The 13,212-nt window shown below is 43.4% G+C and overlaps 1 protein-coding gene across 1 annotated transcript in view; it reads right to left on the reverse strand.

Moving 5' to 3' along the window:
* TMTC1 (transmembrane O-mannosyltransferase targeting cadherins 1) overlaps positions 1-13,212 on the reverse strand; it is a 143,112-nt gene that overhangs the window by 43,121 nt on the left and 86,779 nt on the right. Inside the window, exon 10 of the mRNA XM_063154031.1 lies at positions 7,239-7,403. Coding sequence (XP_063010101.1) covers positions 7,239-7,403 — 165 coding nt within the window. The remainder of the gene's footprint in view (positions 1-7,238; positions 7,404-13,212) is intronic.

Genomic DNA, 13,212 nt, shown 5'->3' on the forward strand with positions numbered 1-13,212 from the left:
GAGAAAGAAATCACAGGGGCACGTACACTGTGGAAACATTTCCCCTGCAAGAATCCAGACAAGTCAGTGCTCTGTTTAATGGGGGAATCCTTTCCAGCACATAAACAGGGGCTCTCTGAGGTAATGGGAAATAAGGATGGATGAATCTGTTCATGTAAAAGCAGACAAAGTGCTGTTTCTTGCTCACAAGCAGATTCCTGCCAGCTGCTCTTCTCTACTCCCAGCACCTCCAATCCTGCTACCTCACTCAGATAGGAAAAGCAAGGACTAGAAAATTCCCACATCTTGTTGCTTTGCCTTGTCTGCCTCTCCCATTTAACCTTGGTTAGCATGGAAGTTAATTGTAATGAGACAGGGTCACAGGCAGCCCCTGCTGTGGGGTGCACACCCTCTTCATGGGAAAAATGCACCCACAGCTGCAGAAACCCTTTGAGGGGGATTTCACTGCAGAACAGCACTGAGAAATTGCAAATATGGTATTCTTTTGGTTATCTGCAGCCAGTGGCATCCAGCATCACTAACACCTACTTGTGAGAGCTTCCAAAGCTTCGCCCACAACTGCCTTGCAGAGTTCCGCTCAACACAGCCACGGTTTGCCTTCTAAAATTAAAAGTACACCTTGCATTTTGCTTCCTAATCATCAGGTATTTCCAAATTACTTACTGGGAGCACTACAGGAATAAGACATTTTGTGACTAATCGCTGAATTAAATCAGTTAATTGATGCTATTCTTAAGAGAATGATTTTCTATATTAGTTTTCACAAAGATATACTGCACCAGCAGCAAGTAATGTGTGACTGCTATGGCTGTGTTAATTTCCATTGGCCTTGGGAGCTATTAACTACACACTTACAACCTCTGGGCATTACTGGAATATTAATTCTTATACAGAGAGGGTTTCATTACATCAGCATCAGTGTTACAGGCACAGACATGGCACTCAAAACTGCTGCTCTCTCAGAGCTACGTGCAAGGAGCTGCTCTGCTCCAGCCTCTGCTGAAACAGAGCAGGCTGAGCTAACAGCGAGCAGTACATTACACATGCACCAGCACTTCAGTTCTAATGAGATACAGTTAAAACAGCAAGATACATACATTTAAGTATTTTAATTCTGGGCTGTTTTCCTTTAAGTAGAATTTATCACTAATTCTGCTGGCCCCATTTATTAGAACATCACTAATAAAGCTGCTTGCATCTGTGTGCTTCTGCTGGTGGCAGGGGTGCCAGAGGAAAGGCAGAAATGGGTTTGGGTTCTTAAGATGCTCTTTTCTGCATCACACTGACCTATTTATTCTCCTCACATGGGCAAGGAGGGGGAATGTTTCATTTTGCAAATGCATGTAGCAATGACTGAAACTGCTTAGAGCCTCTGTGCCGGGGGAGGCAGCAAACACAGCACTGGATGCAGAGGGGAATTTTCAGGAGAGTTGAGGAGTTAACATTCCAGCCAACTGATTCCTGACCAGTCGAGAACGCTATTTGCTCATTGACAGAGGAAACAATGATGTCCACAGTGAAAGCCAAGAAGGAAAGGGTGGAGTATACATAACAAAGCAGAACACAATGTTTTTCCATTTCTGCTTCCCACAAGCTCCCAGTCTCTTACAATTTCAATATCATTTTCCAATGTGCTTTTCCAAAATCTCCTGTTTCCCTGTTCCCCAGCCTGTCATACACATGCCCTCCTGAAAACCTACAGCACCAATCTGGCTCCAGCCAGAAACGAGCCCGCTGACACTGGACGTCACTTCTCCAGAGGATTTCCTTCCCTTCTGATTTCTACGACAGCAGTAGGCAACAGAAATGGAAAATAAACAATAGGCAAACCTTTTTACATAACACTTCCTCCCCGGGGAAAAGTAAAAAGCCTATTAGCCATAAATCAGGGAAATTAAATGCCACTGGTATTTTCCAACCTCAAATACCAGCATCATCCAAGTTCCACTTCAGCTGGAAAAAAGCCCTGTGATCCCCTCTCTTGTTTTCCTAAGTGCATGTTCTGCTCTACAAGGTGACTGGGTGCAGGGCTGAGGCTTCATTGATTTTCTGTGACATCCATATGAAAAGTGCTCACTTTAGAAGAACATGAGACCACTCCTGCCTCAGCAGGAACCCTGGGAAACCTCTGGTGTCTCCTCTGCTTTGGGAATCATTATCATCCACTAAGATTCTCTACAACAAATCATTCTCTGGATGACACAACCAACCACCTTCCTTGGCCTCCTACCCTTGTACTGATTCCACAGGTATCTGTGTTGGGCCATATTAAACTGTCCTACATAAGATGCCCAAAATGCAACAGACTTGCTCTTTTCAGCTCAGCTGGCTTTCAGAATTAATAAAATAATACAGCAGTAAATTTGGGGCTGGAGCAGTTTTTGCAGATTCCTGAAGTCAGCAGACCTGGCTTGGGAAGGGGAGCTGCTGACTAAGAAAGCATCATTTTTGTACAGTTCCTTTGCTGGTTACAGCTGGGTTTCCAGGCACTGTCACAGACGCGGGCAGCGCGTGCGGACGCTTTCCAGGAGCAACAGGAAACACGGCAGCTGGACAAGTCTGGAAAGGTCAGCACAGAGGATGCAGAGATCAGCCCACAGCTCTGCCCTCCCTCTCCCTGGCTTTGGACATTAACACTGACCACAGCTTGAGTCTGACCTTCTGGCCTGTGCATTCACTCTAGAGGGCAGTTCCTTAAATAATTAACAAGCGAGTCCTCCCTGATCACCTGCCAACACAGTGAGACAAACTGCCTAGGGCTTCTAGAGATGTCTTGGAATAATATGCCTCAAATATCTCTCTATGTATTTGGCCACTTCTGATACTCTTGGTTTATTTGCTTCTCATTTAGCCCTTGCACACGTGCTTGTGCATGTATGTGGAGATGCATCATTTCCTCCGACAGCAGCAGCCTCCCCCACACTGCTGCTTTCAGCCAGCACCCAGCAAGACTTCTGCACCCACAAAACTCGGTCCCTGGGCGGAAGACTGAGTGGCCACAGTGGCCCAGGGATGGCAACAGTGTCACACAATGTCAAAATGCTGTCAGTTTTAAGAAAGGGATGGAAAGGGGTACAAGCACAAATCTAGGAACACACTGAGTAAACAAACATCTCCTGGACCAGCAAAGAAAAAGCACATTTAACAGAACAGGCCTGTTAAAGCCAAGGGAACCAAGACAGATCAATCCTGCAGAAACAAGAAAACAGAGGCACAAAAAGTAGAGGTGAAAGGAAAAAAAAAAAACTGAGAGGAGAGAATAAGTAGTGATTAATTAAAGCAGCAACTGGAGAAAGAAGAATGAGGAACTAGGATTGTGAGTAAAGATTCTCCCAGCACACACTTCTTTAAAAAAAATTCAACACACACAGAGAATACCAAGTAGGTTGATTATGTCTCCTTTCCCACATGTATAGATTTGCTCTGTATCCTCCTCCTGTTCTGTCCATTAAAATTTATTGTTGTTTCACATACCTCCATCTACTTCTCCCTCCTCTCCTCATCAGCCTCCTCCTTCTTCCCCACAGGGGAGATCTCGCACTCCTGGAATGACATTATCTTCTTGCTATACTATTCTTCTCTTGCATTTCCTTCCCATCAACAAGGAGGGTCCTACCACATTAGAGACTTGTGAGAGATGTGTAACACCTATCAAAGAAGATCTTAAAAGGACAACGAAAAGACCAATAAGGGTAAACAGCAGAGTGAAGACAGCTATGAGAAATGAAAACCATTCTTTAAAAAGGACCAGCTATAGAAGGAAAAAGGAAAAGAGAATAAACGTCAGCCAGTTAAACATAAACCATAATTAGGCAGACCAAAAGAGATTTAAAGAAAAACTTGCTAAAGCTATCAAAGCTAATAATGGAATACATCAGATAGAGGAAACCTGCCAAAGATCCCCTAAGGCAAATAGATGATGGAGGTCTAAAAGTAGTGCTTAAAGAAGAAAAGACCACAGCAGATGAGCTGAATGGATTCTCTGCACCAGTGCTGCTAGAGGGAAACCTAAGGAGCTGCCACACAGGAGCCTTTCCTCACAGGGCAAGACCCAAGCACTGTCTCTGACTGAAGTGGCAGTAAAAGAGGCTTTAAAGCAAATCAACACCCCGAACAGTTATGAACCCATTGGGCCTGGCAGAATGCATCCAGAGGAAATCACACAGGCAGCTATTAGCTGCGGTAGGTAGCCCATAATTTAAATGAGACTGGCACTGGGGGAATGGAAGTTGATGAACATGACTTCATTTGGCTCCAGGGAAGGGATCTTGAGGGGGAAGCAGAGCAGAAAGTGTGATTTTCACTTCAGGTAATTTGGGGAAAACCATAATAAATTATAATTCTAGCACATTTCTGGGTAACTACAGTCCAACAAATAATTAGCCTTGCAACTGCAGAAAGAAATTATTTGGGAAGCTCTGTTGGTGTTTTATAGACTCAACAGGTACATACATGTTATTGAAACTATGGAAAGCCTTTATATATTTATATATATTCCAAATATAGCCCAGTCAATCAAAATCACATACACCAATGTTGAGCACTTAAATGCTCAAAAGGAGATTTTTATATAAAATCCCTCACTGAAGAATTCCAATTTCTTCAAGGCATCATGGAGAAAGAGGGGAAGATCCTCTCATGAATGAATACTTAGCTGAAAGACAGCAAGCAAAGAGCATGACTGTGTGAACATTTTATACAGCTAGAGAAGGGTACAAGCAGGGTTTCCAGGAGACATGGAATGGCACCTGAGCTACTTCAGGGGCTCACAAAGGAGCTTGAAAAGAGGGGACACGTTTGCTGATGACACCAATGTGAATCACACTGCAAGAATTAGCTAAACCTTGTTGCAGAAGGAACTCACAGTATTTCAATACTGGGGGAAAAGATGGCACAAGAAATGCAGAGTTGGTACAGACACAAGCATCAGAGAGTGTGTACACACACACTCTAGATCTGCACACAGATTGATGGCTAAAAACATGGTGTTTCCAGTCACAGCAGCTATCATGGAATTTGCATTGAGAGTGCTGTGAAATTATCAATCACTGCATAGGAGAGGTCATAAAAGGCAAGCAGAAAATTATGAACTAGTAGAAGAAGAGAACAAAAACCAGAAAGCAGCCCTATGTGCAAAGGTGGTTCTGGCCCCTTTCTCAAAAGGATGGTTTAGAGTATGAAAGTATCCAGAGAAGACTGACAAGAGGAATCAGAAATGCAGAACAGCTTCCATGTGAGGGGAGTACAAGACCAGCTGACTTCAGCATGAAAAGGAGACAGCCTCAGGTGAGGGCATGGGGCTTCGAGGCATGGAAGTGCCTTTATCTAAGTGACAAGCTGATGGCTACTCACAACTCATTCAGCACACCAGAACCAGGGGACACCAACCAGATAATCAGGCAGAAGGCTCACAGCACACAGAGGGAATCTTAGTGTGCACACTCTGTAATTTAACGACAGAGCCCAGCACACAGGATGCTGTAGAAGCCAAAACTATAAATAGATTTGAAAAAGCAGTCAGAGACATTATGGAAGAAAAGTCCATCAGTGGCTGTTAAGAGCAAAAATAGCAAGTAACTCCTGACTCAGGAAGTCTTTAAACTGCAGATTACTGCAAGCTGGGAAAGAACTGGAGAGCAGCATTATTGTTGCTGGCCCTGGTCTTACAGTGCTTTTTTCAGCAGCTGCTGCTGATTGCTCTCAGGGGCAGACCACAATACAAGGTGACCCAGCAGGAATTTAAGAGTCCTGCCATCCCCTCAAAAGCCTGGGGCAGACCTCTCTGCTGGTACTGTCCCCAAATTCCTGAGCTGAAGAGGGAAACAGCTCAAGCTAAGGCAGGTAAAGGTGTGTTAGCTCCAGCTCAGAGCTGCACTGCAGCAGGGGCAACACCTCAGAACTGGCAGTAAACAGTCACCCTGCTTTGAATGGAGGCTGGAAGGACCAAATTCCATTTGTCCAATTAAGCAGACATAACCTGATCCCTCTCTTCTGCCACAGACCCCATAGCACTCCATATTGTCCCTAGAATGCTCTTTAGTGGAAGGAAATGTCCTCCTGTCACCTGCTACAGTTTAACATCACCATTCTTAAACCTGAGTGACCACAGCTGTGCACAACACAACACCATAGGATGCCTGCAAGTCTGCAAATGGAATTGTCAGATTCCCACCTCCCCTTCAGCAAGAGAGTGATCCAACCTGGAAACCCTCCCACTTTCCTCCAAGTGGCCAGGTTTGGATTGCTGTGTGAGACCAGGCCAGTCAGCACTGCTTGGTCAGCAAACAGTGTTTGAGGGAGCCAGCAGGGAGCTGAGACTGGCTCAGTGGGTCAGTGTGCTGTTAACAGTGCCCAGGTTGTGGGTTTGATCCCATCCTTCTATGGACCATTCAAGAGCTGGACTCAGTGCTCCTTGTGGGTCCCCTCCACCTCAGAATATTCCATGAATCGCTCAGAGGGGAGAAACCCAGTTCCAGATTTTTTAACAAACAGCCCCACTGAGAGAGCTCCAACCACTTCAGCAGTGTTTGCTGAAGACCAAAGGGTACACATAAAAAACAATTTCAAACTTTCAGTGCTGCATAAATTAAACTTTGCTCTGGCCAATCAGTTAGGAAACAAAGCTCAACCTGTGTGCAGATCACCTGCGTCTCTGCAATTACTTCACAATTAGACAACTGCTGAAAGCAGCTGGAGGCAAATGCAATACATTTTCTAGCAAAACACAAAATGAAACAGTCTGTTTCAATGCAAGAAAATACATAAATGAGGCTGTTAACAGAGCTGTTTGGCAAAGAGTAATCAAATAAAATGAAATATGGTACATTAAGTTTGGCGCTTTGTGGCATTTTATTTTTGTCATTAGAACATTGCTAAAGAAATTTCAATATATTCAGTAGCGTTACTATGGCATTCTGGAGTGCTGAAAAAAACCTTTGCTATGTCTTTAGAAACAAAAGCATAATGCTATCATTAAATCTACAGAATCAAAGTTATTTAAAAACACCAGGTCTTAAAAATGTGATTGTCAGAACCAAAGTTTGTCCATCAGCAAGTAAACTGCTGACACCAGTTTTTGCACAGTTGTCACAAAACAGAAAGTGCTATTTTATGGTAATAAAAATGTTAATTAGATCAACACATCAATAGCACAACTTTTTCTAAATAAAACTATTCCATGCAACAAACCTACTTTAAACAATACAAAAATGCAAGGATTCTCCTGTGGTCACTCCTACCTGAAAAGGGATTCTCGTGACAGCCAGATCTCATTCTGTTTCACGGTCTTCCAAGAGAAGAGCAGCAGCAGCAAAGCAAAGAGGGTTGGAACAGTAATTCTCCATTTATTTAGCCACGTAGACAGCTTTTTTAGACCGTGGACAAAAAGGATGCAGTACCCCATACTGTGGGGAAAAAAAAAAAAAAGGAAAGGCAAAATGTACCTAAAGTTGTATTTCAAATGTCTGGTTTATATGCAAGACCATCCACTATTGCATTTATTACACAATTACAAGAGATTTTTGGACTAATGATTTTTCCTGGGCTAACAAACTTCAATTCACCAGCAGTTTTCCTCAAGTCACTACACAATTTCCAAATTAATCTAAATGATAGACCCGGATGCCAAAACTACAGTCACATACATAATATAACCCAGCATAATGGTAGCTTACACCAGCCACAGAAGGCAGCTGCTTTTCTGAACAGCAAGCTAGGAAAGCACCATGTAATAACAGTAATACTGAGCACTACTGGAGCAGTGTGGAAATGACAGGCATTTTAACAGGGGGAAGTCTCCAAACAATCCCAGTGGTGGCTGCTATTAATTCCAGTTTACAAATTGTGCAGCTGAGGCAGGAGAGTGAGTGCTGCAGTCAATGCTGCTGCAGGAGCAGGTGACAGAGACCACCAAAAGGCACAAGTGCCTCTCTGGGTCCTGCACTTTTACATCAAGGCCAGCCCAGAAGAGCTGAGATGGGCTGGCAGATCTTCCTTGCTGCCCTCCCATGAACTGACACACAGCCATCTCCAGCCCCCAGCACTTCCATGGCTCCCCATGAATAACTACTGTGGCATTTTCACAAGCCAAATTTGGACTCAAGTCTTACTCCTGAATAAATTTACATCAATTCAGTAATTATTTACCTTAATTCAAGGGCTTTGTTAATTCCTCCAATGATGTCCCTCTGAGCTGGAAATTCAGTGCTTTTGGTTGCTGTGCTTTGTATCACTAATTCTGCTTGTAATTTTTTACAAGGAATTTAAATTTCTACTGCTCAACAAATTTCATTAGCTTATCTAGAACTCTTCAGGTTACTCAGCAGCTGATTTAGTGTTAGACTTGAACCTATCTTAGTCCAGGCAGCTCTCCCTGATGAAATAAGGGAGCAGAAGGCTCTCGAATAACACTTGGGGCTGATCAATAAACATCAATAAACAGGGACAAAAGCACAGCCCTTCCCAAACACTGGCACCCCTTGAACCCCAGCTGAATCCACATTTAAAGGCAGGCAGATCATTGAGAGATCACTGCACCTGTCCACACTCTGGCCAGACCTTTACAGGCTTTCCTGGTCTGTACAGAGATGTTGAAGCAACCTCAAAGATAAGAAAAACTAGGAACAAAATTCCCCTGTCAGAGGTGACCTTGCAGGCAAGCGTGCAATATGGTGAAAGTCAATGTGGAAATCAGAAAAAGGAAAATGCTCCATATTTAAGAAGCTCTCTGTGTGTTTCTTGGCATGGTTTCTCTGCCCTCCTGGAGAGCTGAACATTGCTATTGCTTAGGCTTCCAAAGGATGGAGAAGGACAAGAATTCTTCCTCTCACTCAGGAAAAAACCTGCCTTTGTTGCACTTACTGATTTGCATCACTGCATTGTCTCTGGAACAGTATAGGTGCCCTACAGAACACTGAGAGGACTACAGACATATGGGGCAAATCCAGAGACAACATCAGATCTGCTATCATTCAGAACTCCTTCACTGCTGCTTTTGAGCTCTCCCATTCTTCAGAAGTGGTTACCTATATATTTATGTCAATTATGCTTGCATTTTGCTGTAACACATTTCTTGTTGTACATGTGCTATTTTTTCATTAACTCTTTTGCACATATATATTTATTGCACCTACATTAACTGCAACCAACATTTAGAACCATAGAGATGTTGATGCCAAACAATCCAGCCTTTAGTTATTGAACCCTACTTTAAAACCTCTGAAAAGCTAACATCAGTAATAATCCCTCCCTTTCCAACAAGAAATGCCTCAGAAGTCTGCAGACAGTTTTCACTCTGCTATTTTTCCTTTCCTCAATTTTATCCCTCCCTTGGAATTAATTATTTGAAATAAATATTATTTAATTGCTTTAGCACAAGGCCATTTTCAAAGTAATTTCCCTATACCTTCACATATTTAAGAACAGACCCTTCCTACAGAAACAAAAATGCAAAAGTCAATGTCTTGGTATTTATGTCAAATCCTGTCCCAGCTGTTGAGAATTTCTGCCTTAGCAGCAGTACTCAGTCTGAGGCACAGTCAGCATCACATTACACATCCTCCAGACCTCATGATCTGCTCTAAACAAAACAGAGTGTCCACACCAATGCATTAAAGCATCTGTCCAAAAACCATAATTATATTACTATTGTTTCCTAGTTCCAAAATCACAAAACCTGTCATACCTTACTTCACTTGTTTCACCCTAGACCCAACAGCCCCAGCACAGAAATTACCTTTATCACAGTGACCATTTTGAACCAGTGAAGCACCAAACTTGTGAATATGGAGCTGCTGCAGCAGCAACCTGCCCTGACAGTCACTGCACCTGGAGAGCCCCTCCCACCCCAGGTTCATCCCTCTTCCCTTGATCCCGACCTCACCAGGCTTCAGAGGAGCCCTTTGAAGCTGCTCTGACTTTCATGCAGCCAGCAGCAGCCCCAGCAGTTGCACCCTGGTGCAAAGAGCCCGTGCAGGTGAGGCTGCACTCCAATGATGAAGGGAATCTGCCAGGTAATGCCTCCTCTGTGGTTAATTCTGCTGTGACCCTGCCACTGCCTACAAACACAGAGAACATTTCCAACAGATTTGCTTTTCTTCTCTGAGTGATGGGGGACTTGACTCCATATCAAATCGTGTTTTACTCACACACACAGGAAAAAAATAAAAAGAAAATTTCTCAAAAGGACCTTTCATCCAAGACTTGTTTGCTGCTTGAAAAACTTACCCTTAAGTACTACATTCCACACATCTCTGTAGCTAACTGCATATGTGTTGAGGCTGCAGGGTTTTGGGGCTGTTTGGTTTCTTAGTTAACTCTAGCATTTCCTAGGGAGGGAAACATTTCTCCTGAAGAGCTTTTCTCTCAGCCTTGCCACACAAGCGCTTTTCTGAAATACTGTGTAGCAAAACCAAAACAATAGGAAACAAGCAAAATCCCCAAACCACTTTCCTAAATCCATTTTCCACTAGATTATTGTAAAACTGCTGGGCTTTATTCCTCTTTTTTTTTTTTTTTCTTTTGGCTTTTGTAGGATAAGCAACAGCCTGCTCCAGCAGTGAGAAGTCTATGCCACCTTGGTCCCTGGGGTCCTGAGATATACAGCCCACCAAGTTCATGTGGGCTCACGATGAGCATGCACTACAGGAGAACCTGTAACTTCAGGAATTCCATGAAGCAGCAGAAAAGCTGGGCAAATGGACAAACAGGCCAATGGTTTCATGATTCCTCAGTGTTTCAGACCCCTGCAGTATTGAAGTGGCACTTTAGGCATGCCCTAAATCACAGCAAGGGCTGAGGGCCAGGCAGCCCAGCAGGGAAACCCTCTGTGCCGCTGCCAGACTGCACACAGGGAGCTGGGTAATGACACATTTTTGTCCATAATTTCTGTGCTTTGTGAATATTGTTCCACCTGTGAGGAAGCAAAGTGAAAGGAGGCACAAGCAGATGGGAATGCAGTGGCATATAGACCTTATTTCCCATGGTGCTCTATATGCATTGCCCTATTAAAGCTAGAGCCAAAACAGCACATATTTAATATTTGCAAACACATCTTGGCTAATTAGATTGCAAATTCAACCTTTCCTTTGGCCATTACAGCTCCTTTCCCAAGGCAAGGCTGTTCCTGAGGATGCTTACACACAGCTCTGCTCTCTGTGGATCAGGTTTCTCCCTTTTCAGTAAAAGTTAGGAACAGTTTCACTGCATTTGGCTCTTGTGGTGATGGCATTTCATCAAAGCCACATGTGCCACAGCCCTGGATTATCAGGATGCTCAGCTATAGCAATCTGCCTGCAGCAGAAACCATTTTACCTCCTCCAGAAATTGCTTGGAGACCTGCTGCTGTGGAAAACTCCTGAGGAGCAAGGCATGCTCTGGTCATGCTTTCTGCTGCACTTTCCAGCTGTGGCTTTACACAGTGCATGGTCAGAGCAGGCTGAGAACTGAAGTTCTGAGAGAACCAGCCTGGACACTGGCAGCTGCAGTTCCAGCCTCTTCTAATTCACCCAGGCAGGGCAGTATAAAGGAGTTTAAAAAAGGTGGGAGAAACTATGCAGAAAAGATGCTTTCCTCACACTTTTTAATGGTAATTTTGTGGATGTCAAATCTTGTGAGCTAGCTGCTTGGGGTTTTTTTAAAACTGATTTAATCTCAACTATACAAATGTAAACTTGGAGTAAATCCACTGATTTCATCAAAGCAGTTACTCCAGATTTCATAGCTCAGCCTAGATAAGAATCCAGATGCATCCATGCATACATATCAGTTTGGGAAAGAGTTGCCTACAAGCAGCCTGTGGAAGCATGGAAGAAACACTGCCACGTTCAGGGGCTGCTAATGCAACAAAAGGGATTATATCAAAAGTATACTGAGACCAGAAAATGCACTTGGCTTCAACATTTCACCCAGGAGGCTCTTTCTGGGCTGCAAAACTCCTTCTTGATTTCCAGCACTTATTTAAGATGACTCCCTCACCCTCCATAAAAATCAGCCCTCGCTTCCAAGCTGTTCTGAGGCAAGTTTAACCCTTGTGCTCTTGACTAAATGCATGATGCCCTTCAGAGAGCAGCCAGCACAGAAACACTCTGCCTGCTGCCAGTTCCAAATGCTGAACACAAACACTGGGATTCTCTCACTTTTAGAGCTCCCCACAAGTTTCTAAGCCTTAGCACCACACATATATTACCTGGTACAACACAATTTACATGCTCCTTGCGAAAAACGCCAATCACTTGTTTTTAATTTTTAAAAGTTTAATAGTAATAAAATGGCTAAAAAAATAGTAACACAATTAGAGTAATAACAATTTGGACAAATTGAATTAGGGCAATATGAGACAACAGAGACAAAGAGTTATGGACGTCCGGGTACCTTTTTCTGGGCAGCACAAGCCTGAAAAGGACACCTGTTAACAGAGGATTAACCTTTAAAAACAACAGCCTGTTGCATATTCATACACTTCATACATGATGCATAAATTCCATTCAAGCACAGGATTCTGTCTGGTCATCCTCAACTTCTTCCTCTGAATCCTAACAGTGCCTTTGAGGCAGGAAGAAGTTCATTTCTTCTGATAAGAGAGCAATAAATTCATTTTCTCTGAAAGATTCAGGTGTCCTGTGGCTGCTATCTTGCTGTGGGTCCTTTCTTTAAAAAAAAGTATCCTACATAGCATTATTTCTACTTTAACAATTTTTATAACCTAAAACTGTATTTAACACACTACTTAAGAGAATTAATACAGCATTACTTTCTAACACAACACATACAACATTCATTTTAATATTTGGGAAAAGCCAATCATAAAATACATGCATTTTTCACACTCCTAGTCCCAGCTACTCCAGCTCTGCAGCCTGAGCAGAGCAAAGGCACTGAGAGGAAGAGCAAATGCAGCTGAAATGCAGCTTGCAGGCAGGGCTGTTGCTGCAGGGAAAAAAAGCCAGTTCATCCCTGCAAAACTCATCGGCTCTGCTCACACTTCTCTAATGGAGAGTAATTGATTGCAAAAAGCACACTTGGCATGCCCTGGGGGCTGCTCCTGCCTCACTGCAGCAGCCACATGTGGAAAGGAGTGCTGGCAAAAATCAGCACAGCCACGGTGGTTCTTTCTGCCCCAAAAAGCACTCAGGCACACAGCTCCAGCGATGAGCTGTGCTGCCAGAGTAGCAAAGATGCTGCTTTATGAAAAATGTCAAGTTTTTCAAGGTTGGA

Source organism: Melospiza melodia, chromosome 4 (assembly GCF_035770615.1).
Source record: "Melospiza melodia melodia isolate bMelMel2 chromosome 4, bMelMel2.pri, whole genome shotgun sequence".
NCBI lineage: Eukaryota > Metazoa > Chordata > Aves > Passeriformes > Passerellidae > Melospiza > Melospiza melodia.